The sequence below is a fragment of the Macrobrachium nipponense genome, chromosome 34 (assembly GCF_015104395.2).
Source record: "Macrobrachium nipponense isolate FS-2020 chromosome 34, ASM1510439v2, whole genome shotgun sequence".
NCBI lineage: Eukaryota > Metazoa > Arthropoda > Malacostraca > Decapoda > Palaemonidae > Macrobrachium > Macrobrachium nipponense.
In genome coordinates this window covers 19688679-19710575 of record NC_061095.1, presented here as the reverse complement: position 1 = coordinate 19710575, position 21897 = coordinate 19688679, and the positions used below count along the sequence as shown (strand labels likewise).

The 21897-nt window shown below is 40.4% G+C and overlaps 1 protein-coding gene across 6 annotated transcripts in view; it reads left to right on the top strand.

Moving 5' to 3' along the window:
* Positions 1-21897, top strand: part of LOC135207958 (uncharacterized) — a 91863-nt gene that overhangs the window by 3473 nt on the left and 66493 nt on the right. For 2 of the 6 annotated variants that reach the window (XM_064239983.1, XM_064239982.1), the window contains 4 exons: positions 5268-5441; positions 9114-9180; positions 11314-11493; positions 20342-21254. The exons of 1 other annotated variant lie outside the window; for it this stretch is intronic. In XM_064239983.1, the coding sequence (XP_064096053.1) occupies positions 5268-5441; positions 9114-9180; positions 11314-11422 (350 nt within the window). In that variant the 3' untranslated portion in view covers positions 11423-11493; positions 20342-21254. Of the gene's footprint in view, positions 1-3495; positions 3590-5267; positions 5442-9113; positions 9181-11313; positions 11598-20341; positions 21689-21897 lie in introns of those variants that run through there. 3 more of the 6 variants (XM_064239984.1, XM_064239981.1, XM_064239979.1) reach the window with 3 other exon arrangements.

Here is a 21897-nt window from a genome sequence, read left to right as displayed (position 1 = left end):
AATATCCTATTTCGAATATTAACGGTGTAATTCGCATACAGTATATTATTAAAACATTTTCAGTTGCAAATGTACACCAAGATATCCTTTTATTTACATAAAACTTGCACAGCGTAACTATGTAAAAAGCCCAGTACGCAGTATTACCATGCGCGACCACCACGGGCGGATGGAAAAAACAGAGTATAGGACTACAGGTACCTACCTCCTTTGATAGTTAGCGGCAGCAGCCACGCCTACCAGTTATGTCATTATCAGGTAATTGGAAGGGAAAAACATTTCTGACAAATATCGAAAAAGGACAACTAGGTTATCCTGAAGACGGTACTCACCAGACATTCCCCCGCCTCATCCAATTCAGTGGTATTACGCCTTGTCTTAAAAATCTGCTAAAATTCCATTTCAAAGAAATGGTGTAGCAGGTCTTTCTCGTGATGCTACATTTGACAAGACGCAACTGTGAATCTTTTAAGGGATCATAAAAAAAAAAAAAAAAAAGTTGCCTACCTACCATGACACTGGCGGTGTTCCTTGACATTACCGGTGCTAAAGTACAAACACCTGATAATTACAGTCTGTGATAAATTTTTTTGTATGAACACTTGCTGTATGCAAATTTAAATTTGAATATGACTTTTTATGCAAGTATTCGTGACAGTCCTGAACTTAAATGGCATTCTCGGGAAGATCTTGTTTTATCTAACTGTTTGTTTGATTTTTCATTTTTAGAAATGGAACCATAGGGTATAATAATCGACGAAACTGGACTATGTTTTTTTCAAGATTTGTGAGTCACATTGGGGTCAGGTATGTGTAGATATATTATGTAAATACATAGACTTGTAAGAAGTCCGATACTTTTGTGGGTAAGGACAATAGCGCGAGATTTTCCGCGTGACAGAAAAGGTAGAATTGGACGGCAGGTGTTGGAGTTGGACTTGGCCAGTCCCCGAACATTATTACGTCCATGGCAAACCTTAGTAATTTTGTTATGTGTGAATGTAGTTGCTTCATCACTTTCCAACATTCCTGAACAAGCACAAATACTGACACAAGTATGCTGTGCGCATGATTGCTTGGTTAACTTTATAATTGCGTTGGTTATGCTATCACCGGTCACTGGGCACCAGTCGCGAGTCTTATGTCTCGAGGTGTTGCTCCCACCACCTATGACTCGTAACTGGTCCCCATCCTCCGGTGTCAGGGTGTGTTAAAGTACTTTTTCTGAAGGTGGGTTCGAACACTGTTGTTTACCCTAATAGGTAGTAAGTGCCATAGGCGGAATCATTTTGCTGTAATGGGTAAATGGCTGGAGTGATGGCAAGGTTGATGCAGTGGGTAAGGTTAACCAATTAGATTCCATTTCTGAAGAAGGGGAAGAGCTACAGGGAGCTCAGGCATTTTTGGGAGAGTTGGCTGGGGATGTGGTATCAGGGTCATATATCCACTAGAGTTGCATTAAGGTTTTGGGGTCAGGCAGTGGGCTTTAAGGTAGATACGGGCGCTGATGTAACCATTATTAATTATAGTAAAGAGCTAGTTTGGGACTCGAACTTTGGATAAAGCAGATAGGAAGTTGACTTCTGCAGGCATAGTGGATATCATTAGGATGTTTTGTTCTGGAGTGGGGTATAAAGATAGGAAGTTGTATGACCGAATTTACGTGTTGAGCCCAAAGAGCAAATCAGATAATTCGCTTAGGAGTGCAGCTTTGGAGTTGCAAATCATCGTGTTTATGGGCAGTGTTGGATTGAAAAATCACTTTTTGACTTTGGGAGGTGGAGGACTGAGCCAGTGAGTTTGTTTCAAGACAGGGAGCCTCCCATTCAGTTAGGTGTGCAAGGTCAGTGGCCATACCATTGGTGTCTTCTGTTAAAGAGAATCTAAGCAAGCTTGAGAAGTCAAGACGTCATTGAAAAGGTAATCCATCCGACAGAATGAGTCAGTCCCATGGTGCCAGTAGTGAAACCCAAGGCAGTCCCTTTGGCGGTCAGATTGTATGTAGAGTACAGACAGCTTAAGTATTTGAAGAGAGATTTTCGAAATTACCACATTTGATGATGTTGCCAGTAAATTCAGTGGGGCTGCTTATTTTTCTAAAGCAGTCCATGAAGAAAATTTAAACTTTGGCTCCAGTTTTGTGTTATTTCGATCCCAATAAACCTATTAAGGTTTCTGCAGATGCTAGTTCATATGGATTGGGAGGAATGTTAATGCAGAGGTATGTTAATAGATGGAGGCCTGTAGCATTTTGTTCTAGGTTGCTGTCTGAAGCAGAACAAAAGTGGGTGTAGATTGAGGTTTGTGAAAGGTTTCAGCAGTTTTTGATTGGAGTCTCTCTTTGGAGACGGATCATAAACCTTTGATACTACTATTGAACTCAAAGGAGTTACATTTGGCGCCAGTTAGATGCCAATGGATGCTAATGAAATTGGCAAGATTTTTATTGGTGGCTAAGTAGACACTGGGGAAATTCATGGCACTAGCGAATGCCTTATCCCGGCCCCGGCCATGAATAGGGATCAAATGGAAGTTTCATTACAGGCAGAAGTAGAGGGTATCTTAGTGAAACTACGTCAACATTTGTTATTGGGAAGCTAAAGAATATGTTTGCTGAGTTTGGTATCCCAGAGGTGCTGGTGTCGGGCAATGGACTGCAGTATGGGTCCACAGCTTTCCGGCAGTTTGCATTAGGTTATGGATTCCAACATTGTTCTTACAATAATTTTCCCCAGGAAAATGGATGTGCTGAGAGGGCAGTACAGACTGTCAAGAGAATTTTATCCCAAAATGATGTGTTTTTGGCATTGAAGATATACAGGGCCTCTCTGTTGGATACTACAGGATGTTCTCTGGCTCACTTATTGATGGGCAGGCAGATTTGGACAAGGCTACCTATGGTCAAGGCTAAGTTGGTTCCCGATGGCCCGATTTCCAGAAGGTGGTTGAAAATGTTGTTAGGATGAAGGCTACATCTGCACATAGTTAAGACAAACATCATGGAGTCAGGGCATTGCCTCCTGTAAGGATGGAAGCACCTGTTCTTATGAAATCTGATGGTGTAAACAAGTGGGAAAGACTGTCTACTCTGGTAGGGTCTCAATAGGGATTAGATCTTATTTGGTAAGAAACCGAAGGCACATAAAGTCTTTACACATGGGTTTTGGTGCTGGCTCTGATAGGTTAGTACACTCACTACACCTGGGGGTATACATGGCAGAGCAGGCATCCCTTCCTATGCCTGGCAAGGAGAGGGGTCCCTTAGTTTTGAAGGAAGGGACCAGGCAGGAGCAGGAGGATAATTCTAATCCCAAGTATGTTATTACTAGGTTGGGAAGGCATAGTAAGCCACCTTCCCGGCTTTATTTGTAAGGAGTTTTAGCTTTGAGGGAGAGGGACATATTTTGTTTTGAAGGGGAAAGATGTGTAGATATGTAAATAGACTTGTAGGAAGTACGATACTTTTGTGGGTAAGTACAGTAGTGGGAGTTTTCCCGAGTGGGAGAGGAGATAATTGGACTGGAGGTGTTGCCAAATGCCTGTGCAGTATGTCCATGGCAAACCTGAGTAGTAATTGTATATGTTATGGGTGAGTATAGTTACATCATCACTCCAATATATAGTAGCTGCACACACAAATACTGGCACAATTATGCTATCACCAGTCAGTGGAGCCACTGTTCACAGAGGAACTGCCAGTTAGGCTACTGATGTGTTTGTAAGTTTGTAACCTTAGTTTAAGCAATTGACATTGTAATAGTAAGCTGCTTATTACCATCCTGTACAAGGTATAGGGGACTGGCTCCCATTGGTCTTTATCTGGTGTTGAAAGAGATACATATGTTATAGTTTGATAGTATAGTGAAAGACATTAAAATTTCTATCAGGGACTACCTACAAACTTTGCTTTTGCTCTCGCTCAATCATATTCACATTTATTCATCCATTTGTAAACAGAAGACATCTAATTCAGTATATCTGCATTTATTTTAGTATATTTTCAGTTATTTTAAGATCTCCTTGGGCTGGCGCGAAGGATTAGATACTTTTACGTGGCTAGGTTATCTAGCAACGGGACCTACAGCTTTATTGTGGGATCCGAACCTCATTATATTGAGGAATGAATTTCTAATCACCAGAAATAAATTCATCTAATTCAACACTGGCAGAGTGGGGAGTCGAACTCGAGACTACTGAATCGGTAGGCGAGCACATAAACCACCCGACCAATGAATGACTATAATTCTGTCGGTACATGGTATTATATGTTGAAACGAGGTATCGGTTGTCAAAATGAATCATATTGGTGGTGAAAGTAATGGTAAAAGATAGATTACAATGTGTACGTAATTTTGAGTAAAACATAAATTCTGAACCAAATATGTCGACTTAATGATCTTGGTTTATGTCACTAGACGTAGCCAGATCTTTAAGAGGCTTAGCAGATGGACTGCAAAATACTTGTACTCCATTTCACATTTTAATAATAAGACATCAATGTGGGAGGTACAAGTGGAGTTGTTGTTATATTGATGGAACAGGATTTTAAAGAAAATGTTAATGCTGTAATGTAAAAACTGAAGTGGATTGATTGCTGCAAGCATAAGTTTGAATTGTTAACCATTAACAAGATTTAAATGTTTTTTCGTGTAAGTTCGTTACTACTTTTGGTCTCTCTGTTTGGGTCTTAGTCCAGCGGTCAATACCGGGCCTGAGTCTATTTCAACACCTCAGAGAGTATTCTAGCAGAATGGCCCGTGCTGGCATAAGTCACCTAATTAGGTGTAACAATGCCCACCAATATTTTCAGATAAATCTAGTTTGTATTAATTTTTTGAAATGGGGAGGGAGTGTTAGATGAAAATAGATTTCTATTTTTAAGCATATATATTTTAAGTTGACACGGTCACGGGTGTTTTAACAATTTAAGCTGACCAACGCTAGTTAATGCATTGATATTCATATACCTAACAGGTACAGATTTTGTGTAGTTCTAAGTGATGTCCAGATTTTGAGTTAAGAAATACCATTTAGAATCTAGTATCACTAATTCTCAATATTTCATAAAGAAAATGTTCTTAAAACTAGATATATCCTCTAATCCTACTGTACTTTGATACTTACCCATGTAGGGCTGAGTATATAGATTTTGTATAAATGTTCTTAAGTCTGGTTTGACTGAATGAAGTTCCGTATACTACACATGATGCAAAAAATTAAAGTTGATGGGTGTTTGGATGTAATTAACGAATGGATTTCTCTTACAGGTTTCCTGATTTTGACCCCAACATTACTGCATTCAGTGAGAATGGAATATTGTACAATAGAGACCCAATTTCTGGTGGAAGTTGCAAACCATGAAGCCATCTGTATATGGTGGCATGCAGAGCTCATACAGAAGACCCTCGACAAATACCAAGGTTTATTCGGCGTCAGTCAAGGTATCATTTTACCTGAATTAGTCCACATTGTACTTGTGGGCCCTTGATGGGTGTAGTTTAGTGTTGTGATTTCTGCTAACAACCAGGAATACAGTAAAATCCAGTTTTAAACAAATAGAATATAACACTTTAAATATTAAAATGGGAATAAAACTGTTGAAAATTACATGAAGTAATGTGTTGAATTCAGTCAAAAGATTTTAGAGCCTTTGAAAATCTGGTTGAAGGTTGTTTGAAGGAGAAAATAAAAACATTCAAATTTAGTGATTGGTATGCTTTAGGAATAAATAACATGAGCTGTTTTACGATATGTTGTCCCAAAGTTTGTCTTTAGAATATGGTGAGAATCGGACCAAAACCAGTAAAAATGTTAATAGTTAGTTAATGATAAATTATATCTGACTTTGTTAAGTAAATTATACTGACTAACACAGCACAAACACCAGACCAATTGGTAAATTGCTCCAGGAACGAGATGCAAAGATGCTGATTAGATGAAGATGATTATGATGAAAGTAGTTTTTCAATAAGATTGACAAGAGACTCAGGAATGGGGTACCCCAGAAATGTAAGTGGAGGGGAGAAAAACTTATAGGCCATTTCATTGAAACCTACATGATCATGGGTGAGTGTTGGTATGTAATATTGAGTACCCTGAAATATTTACAGCTTTTTAAGGGGCATTTATTTAGATGGGTGTAGTAATTTATTATTTTCTCTTGCGGAAGTAGAGACTTGGGAAGGAAATAGGGATCAAAAGGCAAATGTTTGATGTAATTAATAAATGTCACTGTTCATGGAATTTTCTGAAAGTGAGCCTCCAAGAGGGACTGTGGAGAATTTGAAGGTAATTAGAAGACTGCAGTATAGCCATATGAGATTAATACTAAGTGAATTGTTCAAAAAGTACAGAATTGTAGTAATACTTTAGTTGCTGAAGAGAATTTATGAAATGTCACCATTCTAGGTTGTAACCAAGCTGTCATTTTATTATCGAAAGTCAATGTTTTCTCACCTGTCAATCTTGATTTTGGCATATTGTGTGTGAAATCCTGCAAATTTTCACGAGGGTAGAACTGGAATTGCTAAAGCCATATTTGGTTTTTAATGGGGCATCTTAAGGTTATTCTTGTAAATCCACTTTTTACTTATGAGGTCTCAGAATTACCTTTGATGTTGAGGGCATTCTAATTGAATTAATATACTGGTTTAATTTTGATGTTCAAGGCATTTTATTGATTTTAACTGTTAGTGGAGTGCGTTGATGGTAAGGGCTTTTTTATTGCATGTTCCAGAAGTGGACCTGTGGTGCACTGTTGGAAGTACTGAATTTTGTTTGCAACATCCCTTAAGAAACTACTATGAGATTCAGGGCCTCTGTAACACGGTTTTTTCGCAATAACTTTTTATCTATGCATTTCATAAATATAACACTTATTCAGAATACACATTATATCTACACACAAATTTTGACTGTATTCTGCATTACGTAGGTTGAATAAATTTGGTACTTAAAATGTAAAAGTGACTTTTTTTAAGACAGGCCAACTTACTCAGAGAAGAGGTTTCGAACTCACTCGTTACGTAACTTATGACAGCATTTCTTCCCTCTTTCTCGATGGATGATTGGCTATACGTAACGAAGGCTAGATCTCTGGCAACAATGACATACAAATTTAAATACAAGCAAAGCAGTACACCTTTATGAACTCTGAAACCTCTCCACTGATAATTGTCATAATGAACAAACCAACCAAATATGTTAATAAATACAAAAACACTTCGATTATTAGTCTAACTCCCAAAATAAGTTTCCTAAGAAATTACAGTCTACACTATAGGTCACAATCAGATTTGACAAGATGTAGGAAATAGTTGGTAATTTTCAAAAACAAAGTAGACAAGCTTGATTTGATAACTGCTATATCCAATGTCAAGCAATTTTTATTTACTGAAAAAAAAATAGCCGGTACCGTATTTTGGCTTTAAACCTTCACCAATAATTATCATCAGAATGATGACTTCATGAAGCTCCACCCACTTTGGCCTCGTTATAATTCAGGATAACACTGAAAGCTATCATGGGCATTGTTGGATTAGAAAATTTAACTTCTGGCTATAAAAGGGATTTTGACGAAGGAAAAATCTATTTCTGGGCAAGGGCCCGTGTCGCCCGGTGAAATCTCCCTTTAGCACACATTTCTAAGGTAAATTAATGCTAACATACGAGAGAAAAAAGCTAAAATGGAAATGCCAGAATATTCTGGCTCGCTCACCTTATATAAAAGTGTCTGTATGGTTTCTGGGGCGAGTGAAACCACTAACACGGGTCTCTTACCATTTAGATTCATCCCCCTTCGAAATCCCTCTACCAGAGAGTGGCTGATGTAAGGCCCACCCCCCAGCTACAACTACTACCTCAAGGATCCCAGCAGTTGGCCTAAACATTTAATTCATGTATATTACTGCTATACTGTTGCGGCACCACTGCTACAGTAGTATTACTATGCTAACACAGATACCCCACCCACATCCATGTATCGTTCCGCCATTCATAAAGCCTTTGGGTTTCAGAGCCGATGGAACAAGGTGAATGAGTTTCTGTCTGGTGGATGGGCAGGGCAACATTTCATCAAAAGGTGTTTACCTTGCTTACGTAATGAATGTTTTTGGACTCTTGGCTTGTAATCATTGGCCATGGCGTCGGCTAGATAATTTTTACTCTATTAAAATTAAAACTCGGGTTTAGGTTATTGATAATGCTGACAAAATTTGTGTGTGGTAAAATATACATATGTCAACTTTCAGCTACATTCGATGCTTTGATAAGGAGCAAAGTCCAAAAAACCGTGCTACAGAGGCCTTGAATCTCATAGTAGGTTCCTCAACTTTTTAACCTCTTCCTTTACCTCCATTCCTGATTCCTTTCTTCAAATCTTGGTGTTCAGCCTCTAACTACTTAATGCTACTTAGTGCAGCTGTGCAGATTTCTCCCAGTTTCACTTCATCTCATTTATTTTCTAGATATATCTTTATCTTCTGTCCAACCATTTCAACTCCCTCTTCTCACTTGCAATGAAGTATTGAGGTAGCCCTGCCTAGTTAAGGCTTTTTGGTCTAAATCTCATGAATCCAGTTATTACATGACCACCTTTGAGTTCAGGACATGTTACCGAATTGGCTAGTTTAGCTTATTAATGAAGTATCTTTATTAAGGGCATTTTTTATGGAATTAAGTGTTTTTTTTTAATTAAGCCTAAGTATTGTATTACAGGACTACATTCAATCTTCAGGTAATTTTTATTGAATTAAAAGTCAGTTTTACCTTATTAATGCAGTAATGTACAATTGGTGTTCAGGGAATTATTGAAATAGTTTTACCTTAGTGGATTTTATGTCAAAATTAGTTTTACCTTAGTGGATTTCATGTTGAAGACATTTACACAAGAGTCAGTTTATATTTTTGGACTACCTTTTCAATGTTCAGGGGATTTTATTGACTTAAGAGCCCATTTATCTACTGGACTATTTTTAGGTTCAGGGTGTTTATTAATGAGTTGTTGCCCAATTAGTGGACTGCCATTAATGCTCAGAACATTTGATGATATGACGATTCAGGATAAAATAATTTCTTGTCTACCTATGATATTAAATTTTTTTTTATTGAATTAGGAGTTGTATTACTTCATTGCTGGACAACCTCAGAAGTTCAGAACACTAGTTTTTTAACAATGAAACTGTGAGTAATGCATCATTATTACTTGTTTACTGTAAATAGTAGAGCATTGTTACTGAAATAAGAATTAAAACTGTCATCATTGAACTACTTTTGATATTCAGGGCAATTTTGTCTTGTCATTACAGGTTTCGGAAGAAATTTTACATGGATTGTATGCTTATGTTAATTGGTAGAGTAGGTTGTACAGTATATATTCCACAAAGTATATTGTAAAGTGGTTTAATTGCAGGTGTTTTTCAACTTGATGAAATTTAACTAAAATAATTATCAGCCAAACAGAATATGGTTGGGATGTATATTTTAATGCTGTTGATAAAAAAAATATTAGAGAATGTTATATGCGAGTTAAGAGTACCGTGTAGGTGATTTTTAACTTAGTGTTAGCATCCAAGTCTTAAGAAGTCTGAGGAAAATATATTTGTTCTTGTGTAATCAGCACTTAAGGACTTAATTTTATTCTCAGATTGGGAGGTAATTTGTAATAAAATATCTTTCAAAGGTACTTATTTTTTTTTTTTTTTTTTTTTTTTTTTAACATCGCAGACAAAAGATTCAGTTTACATTCCAGGTTAGGATTTAACAGAGTTAATTTTTTGTCAGTTCAGGTATTAAACTGAAAAAAATGTCATTTTCAAGTAGTTTTTAAAATTGTACAAAATTTGCTATGAAAATAATGTAGTATATATACAAAACATAATCTTAAACAGAAAACAATTCACTCAAGATGATAATAAGTGGTTGAATGTGTTTATATTACATAGTATGTAAAATTCAGTTATTCCTACTTATAGCCATACCATTTTATTTTCTTTCATTTTTGTGATATTTAATGCATGCTACCCCTTCAAGAACAATTCGTGGCTCATCTTCAGTATGTAGCATGAAATTAGGTGGAATATACATGACCTGCATAAACAGTAGTTGTACAGCTAGTTAAATGGCCCCCAAAACATTGTCCAGTTCCTTTACAAATAACAAACTGTGGTGTGTTCCTACATTGCTTTCAGTTTTCCTTGCTATTTCTGCCTTATTAACAAGACAAGTGGTCTTGGATTCACTATTTAATCAAAAGTAAAATTTTATAGTAGTGAATTAAATTTCATTTTGGCTTACTGCATAAGGCTGAATGCCATGATAGTTAATTGTATCTAAATTTTGTGAACCTTGCATCAAATTGCCTTTGTGGGACACAACCCATCAAGTTTGTGCATGGTCATTGCTAAACATTGTAGTATTTAATACTTTACTTCAAAACTTAGTTTTATACATATTTTGGTGCTATCTTTGTTAATTGCGGTTAACTTTTTTTTTTTTTTTTCTACAAGATTTACTTGACAAGTTTGAGTTCATCTGTGCTATACTAATATTCTTAGATGTCTTCCTGACAAGAGTATCTCGAGTTAATTCATAAGACATTTTAAATAAACCATATTTTATACAGAATCGCAAGGTGTTCATTAGTATTTATTACAATATAATTACCCGAAAAGCACACAAGTGATCCAAGTACCTTTCCTTAGGCTTTACACCATTCAGTATAAATTAGTGAATCTGGTAAATGGTCAGATGTGCAAAACTAGTATCCTACTCCATTTTTCCTCCTTCAGCAGGGCAGTAGGTCGGACTGTCAACCTTTGCTATAAATGTTGACCACCTGGCCAGTTTAGGTTGTGTAACATCTTAACAAAAATCATCCCATTGCCAAGTAAATAGTAATGCCAGTACATAAAATGCCTGAAAAAATATTCAAATTAATTATTTTACCTTCCAGTTTTACGAGTTTTGAGATCTAGAGTTTCATGTTGCTAACTAGAATAGAGCTGCATGTCACACAGCTTTTTTTATGATGAAAATAAGAACAGACCTGTAAATGAAACTATGGTTCCATATTGCTCACCACAAAAGTTATATTTCTAGACGACTTCCCGAAAGCAGAATGATCATATTGGGATAATTTTGCTTTCAAGGAGTCTGTTTGCATTGATTTTTACTAGCTTTAAAAAAATTACTGGTTATGTGGGTCTTGTCATAGAAGTCACCACATGCACATACACAAGTAATCTTGGATGTAAGTGTTGTCTCTGGTATCCTTACCAATATGTATATTTTTAAATATTGGAATTTTACTTTCAGCAGTGGAAGAAAAATGGATTTACGGTATGGAAATGCAGCTTGCAAGGAAGCAAAAGGACTTTCCCCCCTAGGCATTCAGCATGGTTCTTCAAATACCCTCAACATCTAGGCTACCACCTCCTGAGAGAACACACTAAAATGATCTCTTTTGCATGTTTAGTCAAAGTGTTAAGAGAACTGGTAAGACTGCTTCAGTAATGTACAGAGACCTATTATTGCCACTTGCGGGTCACCTCGACAAATCTTAGCTGTATGGTTAGCCCAGGTTTTAAGCCAATTTCTGGGTAAAGTTCTCAAATGCAGATTTACAACATTCCTACTAGTTCATTCAACGGGTTAAAGGTAATGGTTCGGTTGGTGGCAAGATGGTTAGCTTAGATGTTACAGCATTATTTACTAACGTACCTTATGTAATTGCGAAATTACAAGAAGAATATGAACAGGGTTATGTATCTTTCCCCATACGTCAGAACAATTTTTTTTACTAATCAGATTGTTGTTCCATCAACAGTGTTTCAGTTTAATAACCAGTGGTTTGCACAGAAAGTAGTAGTCATGGGTTCTCCCCCTGTCCCTGGTACTAGCTAACATTTGTTTGTAGTTTGTAGAAAGAGAAATATTAAGCAGATGTGATGAGGTAACAAAGCCAGTACATATTATGGGTGAGGTATGTAGATGATATCTTTGTTGTTTTTAAGGGGCCATAGGAAAATTTGGTGAAGCAAATATGATATTGTTATGATACAATAAAGTTTTATACATACTTACCTGGCAGATATATACATAGCTATTGACTCCGTCGCGCCGACAGAATTTCGAATTTCGCGCACACGCTACAGGTAGGTCAGGTGATCCACCGCGCTGCCGCTGGGTGGCAGGAATAGGAACCATTCCCGTTTTCCATCAGATTTTTTCTACACCATCTGTCTCCTGAGGGGAGGCTGGGTGGGTAATTTAATTGTATATATCTGCCAGGTAAGTATGTATGTATAAAACTTTATTGTATCATAACAATATCATTTTTATACATCTTCAAACTTACCTGTCAAGATATATACATAGCTGATTCACACCATTGGAGGAGGGTAAAGACAGCTAATAACTGATTTAACAGAAATCACAACAATCGTGGGTAATAATAACATAAAACCTTGGTTCCTACCTGTTTAGACTGAAGACTTCATGGTTAATGCCAGGAGTCTGCTTAGTCTCAAGAGCCTCAGCGAGATATTGATCTATTGCTAAGAGTTCTTGTAGGTCTGCCAAAGGGGTCTTATCCACTTACTTGGCCGATCCTATAAGGGCTATGTCAAAGGGTTTCAATCCACTTATATGACAAGAACCTTTTTTCTAAGGAGCACAATCCCGATCCTGATCACCTTAACCTAACCAAATGTTGTTTCTAAGATTGCAAGAAGTCATCCCCGGACTCCTTGCAAACAACCAAAAAACTCAATCACAATATTTTACACCTAATTCTTTATGAAAAATAAATAAAAATAAACAAATATAATTTCAAGACCTATTCACATTCTCATACTGTCAAAAGCACCAAAGGCCGCCTGTGTGACACCAAGCACTCCTGTCAGCAGAAAATCCTGATACTGTCTTAAAAGGAGAGGTCCATGTACAATTTAGACAATGTCTTTAATACTACTCCGTTTAAAAGGCACATTTCTAGTTCCTCACTAGCAAGGGATACGGCCGCCTGTGCGACACCAAGCACTTTTACCAGTAGTAACACAAAAACCCGCCTCAAATAGCGGAGATCTCGTAATCAAAGACCCCACCCGTTTTTATCTAAGCCTATCCTGTAAGATAAACTCACAGTTCCTTACCTAAACAAGGCCATGGCCGCCTGTGCAACAACTAGCCGTCAGGTAAGAAAGTTAGAGCCCATCCCACCAGTATGGTATGGAAATATTAGACTTTTAATAAAAGTTTAAGGATCGGTATGTGTCCTCAGTCCCAGCACTGTATCCGCAGACACAAAAGGACCTAGAGAGAAGCACTTGTCGTAGGTAATTTTAACATCTCTAAGATAGTGGGATGCAAATACCGAGTTGCATCTCCAATAGGTCGCATTAATAATGTCCTTCATGGACATATTCTTTTGGAAAGATAATGATGTTGCCACTGCTCTTACCTCATGAGCTTTAACTCGTAATATTTTAAAGGAATCCTCTGCACAATCGCTATGAGCTTCCATAATCACACTTCTAATAAAATACGCTAGCGCATTCTTGGACATTGGTCTTTTCGTGTCCTGAACTGCGCACCATAGACTTTGTTTACATGCCTTCAACTCTTCTTTCTTTTTAAGATAGCACCTAAGAGCTCTAACTGGGCATAAAGTTCTTTCAATTTCGTCTCCCATTAAGTTTGAAAGACTTTTCACCTCAAAACTCCTTGGCCATGGTTTCGAAGGGTTCTCATTTTTTGCCCAAAACAGAGTTGAAAAGAAACAGATGGCTGCGTCTTTCTTAAAACCCACCCGAGAATCTAGGGCATGGATTTCACTTATTCTCTTAGCCGTCGCTAAGGCTATGAGAAAAACACACTTTCTCGTCCAACCCCTGAACGAGGCACGGTCGGGAGGTTCAAATTTTTCCGATGTAAGGAATTTAAGCACAACATCCAGATTCCAACTTGGCGGAGTAGAGGATATAGATTTTTGACGTCTCGAACGATCTTATGAGATCGTGCAAATCTCTATCCTCTGCCAAGTTTAAGCCTCTATTTCTAAATACCGCTGAGAGCATACTTCAGTATCCCTTTATTGTAGATACGGACAGATTGGATTCCTCTCTCAGGAATAACAGAAAATCTGCTATATTGGTCACAGAGGTATCGGAGGAGGACAGCTTATTCTTCCTACACCATCTTCTAAACACATCCCACTTCGATTGGTAGACCCGGATAGTTGACGATCTCCGGGCTCTAGCAATTGCTTTCGAAGCCTTGCTTGAAAAGCCTCTCGCTCTGACCAATCTTTCGATAGTCGAAAGGCAGTCAGAGCGAGAGCGGGGAGGTTTTGATGGAACCTCTTGAAGTGGGGTTGTCTGAGAAGATCTATCCTGTTTGGAAGAGATCTTGGGTAGTCTACTGTCCATTCCTGTACCTCTGTGAACCAATCTTGGGATGGCCAAAACGGGGCGATGAGAGTTAATCTCGTCCCTGTTGATGCTACGAACTTCTTCATCACTACTCCTAGCAACTTGAATGGAGGGAAAGCGTAAGCGTCGAGTCCCGACCACTCCAGTAGCATGGCATCCACCGCTATCGCTCTCGGGTCTTCTACTAAGGAGCAGAAGTTCTCTATCCTCTTTGACAGGAACGTCGCAAACAAATCTATCTGCGGCCTTCCCCACAGGTTCCACAGTCTTTGGCAGACTTGCTCGTGCAGAGTCCACTCCGTGGGGAGAACTTGGTTTGTCCTGCTGAGCCTGTCTGCTCTGACATTCCTTTCCCTTTTACAAATCTGGTCAGGAGGGTGATATTCCTCTCCTCCGTCCATGACAACAGATCCTTCGTTATCTCGAATAGGGAAAATGAGTGCGTCCCCCCTTGTTTTTTTTATATAAGCCAACGCCGTGGTGTTGTCTGCGTTGACTTGAATCACTTGATTTCTTACTTCTGACTCGAAGAATTTTAATGCCAGAAACACTGCATATATTTCTTTGGCATTTATATGCCAATCCTTTTGTTCTTTCTTCCATTTGCCAGAGACTTCTCTTGCCCCTAGTCGCTCCCCATCCCGTCTCTGAAGCGTCTGAGAACAAGATTTGGTTTGGGTTCCGAACCTCTAGGGACACTCCCGCGTTCTCTTTGAGTGGGAGCAGTCACCACTTTAGGTGTTTCTTCACCTCTATTGTTACCGGAAAAGTGTCCGACAGATGGCCCTTCTTCCAAGTCCAAGATCTCTTTAGGAAGAATTGTAGAGGCCTTAGATGAAGTCTTCCTAGGGATACAAATTGTTCCAGGGAAGAAAGAGTCCCTAGAAGGCTCAGCCACTCCCTGGCTGAACTCCTGTCTTTCTTTAGGAAGGATGTTACTTTCTGAATCCCTCGAAGAATCCTTTCTTGGGATGGAAAAACCCGAAAATCCCGAGAATTCATCTGAATCCCCAAATAGACTAAGTCCTGACTGGGGATCATCTGCGATTTCTAGAGATTCACGAGAAGTCCTAATTCCTTTGTCAATTCTAATGTTTTCTTCAGATCCTCCAAACATTGTTCCTGGGATTTTGCTCTTATCAGCCAATCGTCTAGGTACAGAGAGACGCTTATGCCTTCCAGGGGTAGCCATCTGGCTACGTTCCGCATCAGGTACGTAAATACCTGTGGAGCCGTGGAGAGGCCGAAGCACAAGGCCCTGAACTGGTAGACCTCCCTTGTATCACAAACCTGAGATACTTCTTTGATGACGGGTGAATAGGAACGTGGAAATATGCATCCTGCAGGTCTAGAGAGACCATCCAGTCTCCTCTTCGCAGGGCTGAAAGTACCGAGGCAGAAGTCTCCATCGAGAACTTTTTCTTTTCCACATATTTGTTCAGAATGCTCACGTCCAAGACTGGCCTCCATCCTCCGGATGCCTTTGGAACTAAAAACAGGCGGTTGTAAAACCCCGGAGAGGAAGGATCCTGAACCTCTTCTATTGCCTCTTTGTCCTTCATTCCTATCACCATCTGAAGAAGTGTCTCCCTCAGAACAGGGTCCTTGTACTTCGCCGACAGTTCCTTTGGGGAATTCGACAAAGGTGGTCTGTCCTGAAAAGGTATAATGTAACCTTTCTCCAAGACTGCTAGCGTCCAAGGATCGGCTTTCCTTATCGCCCAAGCCCCTACGAAGTTTAGGAGTCTGGCCCTACAGATGTTTGGAGGACTTTGCGCTACTTTGATTTCTTGAAAGATCGAAAGGAGGACCTTCCTCGCTTTTCTGCTGTCTTCCTTTTCGTTGGAGGACGAGAGGTGGAACCTCTCCGAAAGGGCACTACCGGAGTACGAGTAGTCTTCCTCGCTACTGGTACTGTTGGTCTCGATTTCTTGGAGGATTGTACTAATAAATCTTGGGTTGCCTTTTCAGCAAGAGACTTTGAAATCTCCTTCACCAAGTGCGAAGGGAAAAGGTGATCAGAGAGAGGAACGTATAAAAGGGCTGACCTTTGTGAAGGAGATACCGCTTTGGTTAGAAATGAACCAAACAATGATCTCTTCTTCACTACTCCTGCTCCAAATAGAGATGACAATTCTCCCGAACCATCCTGAACCGCCTTATCCATACAGGATAAAATGCAATGCAAAACCTCAGGTTCTAAAACATCTGGTTCATTTGCCTTCTTGGCCAGCACTCCAAGGGACCAATCCAAGAAGTTAAAAACTTCTAGTACATGGAAAAGTCCCTTGAGGTGCTGATCCAATTCTGACATGCTCCAATATGCTTTAGCTGTATTCAAAGCATGTCTCCTCGATGCTTCAACCAAGCTTGAAAAATCCGCCTCCGCGGAAGATGGAAGCATAAGTCCCATCGCTTCCTCTGTCCTGTATGATATTCCCCTCCTACCCCCGAGCTTACATGGAGGAGAGCAAAAAACTGTCTTCTGAGCTTCCTTCTTCACCTTCATCCAATTATTTAAAGATTGAATAGCCTTCTTCATTGATATGGCTGGTTTCATTTTTAAATACGAAGAAGATTTAGGAACCTTCGTACTGGAGAACAGAGATCTCGGGGAAGGAGGAGCTGCAGGGCTTAGAGAGTCTCCAAATTCTTGCAGGAGAAGAGAGGCTAACACTTTGTAGTTAGATACCCCCTCATTGTTCGGGGTTTCTTCCTCCGACCCTTCATCCAACTCCATCATAGAAGGAGAGCGAGCTCTTTTATTAGAATCTTTGTCCATAGACCTATTCCCTTTAGGAGAAATACTCCTAGAAGGAGAGAGACTGACAGATCTAGAAGCTCTCCCTTTCTTATCCACTAAAACATCCTGAGACATGGAGGTTGAAACCGTAACCTTCGATGTACCAGGTTGCTTCCTTGAATTAGGGTTTCTATTTGTAGGAGACTCGCTATCCGAAGACATTACATGACTATATAAAGATCTTCTGTTACCCCTTATAACTTCTCGCTCTTGCAGCTCTTCATGTTCAGCTGGCGCCTTGCGCCTGACTGGCGCTTCGCGCTTGGTTTAATCTTCTCGCGCGGCTGGCGCCTCGCGCTCGGCTAGCGCTTCGCTCCTCGCTGGCTCCTCTCGCGCGGCTGGCGCCTCGCGCTCAACTAGCGCTTCACGCCTGGTTGGCGCCTCGCGCTCGACTAGCGCTTCACGCCTGGTTGGCGCTTCGCGGCCGTCTATCGCATCGCGTCTGGCTGGCGCTTCGCGCCTGTATGTCTCTTCGCAGCAGCCTAGCGCTTCGCGCCTGGCTGGCGCTTCTCGCCTGGTTGGCGCTTCTTGGCAGTCTGGCGCATCGCGCCTGGCTGGCGCTTCTCGTCTGGCTGGCGCTTCGCACCTGATTGTCTTTTCCTGCTTGTAAGAATTCTTACGTGCGGCTGGCGCCTCGTGCCTGGCTAGCTTCTCGCGCTTGGCCGTCTCATGCGATATCGGATAGCGCCTGGTTGGCGCGTCGCGCCTGGCTGGCGCCTCGCGCTTACCTGGTAGTTCTTTGCGGCTGACTGGCGCTCCGCGCCTGGCTGGCGCTTCGCGCTCGGCTGGCGCTTCACGCCTGGCTGGCGCCTTGCGCCCCGAACTCGCGGGTCTGTGAAAAATAGACCCTTCATCCGAAGAAGAATCTTCTTTTCTGGGAGGTTGATAGTAAGGATTTTTTTACTTCTTCACAGGAAGATTAACATCCTTTCTTCTTGGAGGATCTCTCGAAAGAACCCCGACTAGAGAAGCAATAGACTCTTGCATATCCTTTAATATCTTAGTCGTTTCTTCTCTCTGGTCTAAACGAGAGGAAGGAGAGCCTTCTTTCTCCATTCTCCACGACTTAGCGGGAGAAGCCAAAACCTTTGCTTTCTTAATCTCTGTCGAGGAGTCCTCCGAAAAACGTTCCGGACTTGAGTTTATGCCCGATTCTTCCCAGATCCTCTTCAAGGGACGAGAACGATCTGCTGATCTCCATCCTCTTTTAGGTGAGGAATTCTCCGAAGACGAAAAACATTCACGTAGAACGCTTTTTCTAATGCGTTCTCTGGCAGTCTGTGACGTTACAGATTCTGCCGAAGAGACGTCTGACTGGTGGGGATCCTCCATAACCTCCGTAAGGCTTTTGACATTCCTTCTCCTCTGAGCCTGGGAGCGATGTGAAGCCAATCAGACGCCTCCTCCACTTCACTGGGGAAATTCACATCACTTTCCACAGCACTACTTTGCTTACCTTCTATGGCAGCCATTTTACGCTCCATTTTCATAAACGCAGCTTTAAGGCTTGCGATCCCCGAAGCAGAGTCCGTAGGATCTGCATTCGGAGAAGGACCTGAAATATTACAAGGAGCGTTCATAATGTTAGAGGAGGGTACAATATTACTCACCAAACCACTTGAAGATTGAGAGCTAGGCTTGGTTTTGGAAGATGACTTCCTTAACCGGTCTTTCTCTAATTTCTTTAAATAAGAAGTTAGAGACTTCCACCCTTCAGCACTCAAACTCTCACATTCATGACAAGTGTTATCCATCGAGCATTCATACTTCCTGCATATTTTACATACAGTGTGAGGATCAACCGAAGCTTTCGGCATTCTCACCTTGCACCCTTCATTCACACACATTCTCACCACACTTCCAAAATCAGACATCATGATGAAAATTCCAAGCCAAAATCCAAATAACGATCCACAAAAGCGTATGCCAGTACAACGATCCAAATACGTCACCAAAGGGTCCAAAACGATGATCAATTGTATCCAAAAACGAAATCCAGGCGGAGATACCAACAACGATGTTGCCAGTATGGATGACAAAAAAAATCTGATGGAAAACGGGAAAGGTTCCTATTCCTGCCACCCAGCGGCAGCGCGGTGGATCACCTGACCCACCTGTAGCGTGTGCGCGAAATTCGAAATTCTGTCGGCGCGACGGAGTCAATAGCTATGTATATATCTGACAGGTAAGTTGAATGTATAAAAAGGTATAGCTAATAGTATATTACCGTCAATTAAGTTTACAATAGAAATGGAAATTGAAGTTGGTTTTAAATTGCCATTTTTGGATTTCTTGGTAATCAGAGAATGCAATAGTCAAATGTTCAAATTTGCAGTATATCTTAAATCAACCAGATAGTTATATCCACTTTTATTCCTTTCACTCAAAATAAAGGAAAAGCAATGTTGCTATAAATTTTACCTCGTGAGCTTTTTTAGGATATGTGACACTGAATGTGTAGATAGAGAACTGCAACATATATTGGCAACATTCAGGAGCCTAAGATATCCCTCCCATTTTATTAAGAAGGCCATCTCACAAGCTAGGAGGTCTATCTACCCAAAGATAACAACAAGGTAAAATAAAAGATATCACTACCATTCAGTCCTAATGTATATCATTACCATTCAATCCTAACTTAAAGAATATTAGTGATTTTATAAACAAATGTCATGACACTAAAATTGTTGATATATGATAATTAAGACAACCTAGTAAGAAATAACGATAAAGATCCCTTAGTGCCAGGCATCTATGAATTACCCTGCCAAGATAAAGGAAAACTTTTTGGTGAAATTGGGGGAGGTCTAACTATGTATACACTTAAGGGAACATAAGAGCTTTTTCATTGCATTCATAAAGTGAGGCAATAGTGCTACACACTTTTAACAATGATCATAGACCTGAGTAGAATGTAGCCAATATTTTCAAAAGCAACAGTGTAAACTCCACATGCTTAATTAAAGGTAACAAGTCATTTGTTAATGAGGATGTAATGGTCAATTCTTACGTAATCAAGTCGCTTATTGCAGACTTTAGTTTTAGGGCAGGCTGTGTTTTTCCCTCATCTGATGCTGCCTCTACCTCTGCCTCTCCTCTCCCTTCCCAGGTACCAGATAGCATGCGGGAGTCTTTACCTGTTGCACCTTCGACGACTCCTGATGAAATATTACTTGCAACATCATGTCAGCCCATACGGCAAACCAGCAGGATAGCAGCCACATATAGCAACCGAGGGAGAGGAAATTACCTAGTTGGGCCTGTTAACCACTTTCTTCATCACTGAGTCCGGTAGTGATCCGACTGCAGGGGGCAGCCATTCTTGGCGCCTTTGTCTTGTTTACCTCACTGCATATGCTTGTTACAAAGCTTTTGTACGTATGTATAGTTTTATAAAGTTGTTTTACTACTGCTACCATCAGATATATTATTATGGACCTTAAGGAACCAGAATATGTTTTATTGAATATAAGGGCACACTTTGTATTATTATTTTATATCGAATTCTCTCAATTCTTCTAATGACTTGCTTCTCTGGCACAATGTTATTTCTAAGCAGCTGTCCGATGTTCATCAAGCTTTCAGTCAACAGAATTGCGGGACGGTGTTATCGCAGACGGAGGGTCAAGGACAGACTAAGAGTCGGCAACAGGTACTATTCAGGTGTGTCTTGTAGGTCGGGAACAGGCTGTAGTCGTTAATCCATTTTCTTAAGTTTCTTTCAGGATTCTTAAGGACATACGTCTACAAGTTTTGGTCGCCTCGTTTTGGCCATCCTCAAGACAGGATTGCTGTGTGCAGTTAAATTGGTGGGATTGGCGCTATTTACTGCAATCAAGTGGCTTGAGGGGTCTGGTAGCCTATTTTTCATTGGGCACTTCTTGTGCGTCACTTGTGATGTCATCAAGGGGACGGCTTCTAAGTGGCTGTCCTTTCCGTGGGCGGAGCCTCATTCTCATCAGTGTTAATGGAGGTCTGCTCGAAGGGCATGCTGCTAGGTCGTCCTCAGGGTGAGAGCCCATGCTTCGATCACCCTCAGGATTTTGAGAGATCTTCAGGATGCAAGTTAATACTTCTATCACTCTCGGAATCCCTTTGGTGTAATGGTTGTGGTAGGGAGTTTTCTGCTGCTCTTCTGATGTCGTTGGGGAGGAGGAAGGTCTCCTGTGTAACAATTCATACTGGGCTTCTCCCTCCCAATGTGCAGTGCTTCTAGGATTTGCAGATATTGTATATCAGGTGCTTGGTAGAAAACTAAAAAGTTCCCAACGATGTCACAGTGGCAGATCCTTTTGTCATGTGCAACATTGTCAGAACTTTGAAGTTAGCAACCAAGCACCAATATATGACTTCTGCAAATCCTAGAAGTGCTGCACATTGAGAGGGAGAAGGCCAGTATGAACATCACACAAACCTTCCTCCTCCCCACTGCTGTCAGGAGAGCAGCAGACAACTCTTTACCACAACCATTACACCAAAGGGATCCCAAGAGTGATAGAAGTATTAGCTCTCGTCCTGAAGGCATCTCTTGAAATCCTGAAGGTGATCGAAGCACAGGCTCTCTCCCTGAGAACTACCTAGCAGCATACCCTTCAAGAAGACCTCCACCATCACTGATGAGAATGAGGCTCTGCGCACGGAGAGGACAGACAATCAAGCCCTCCC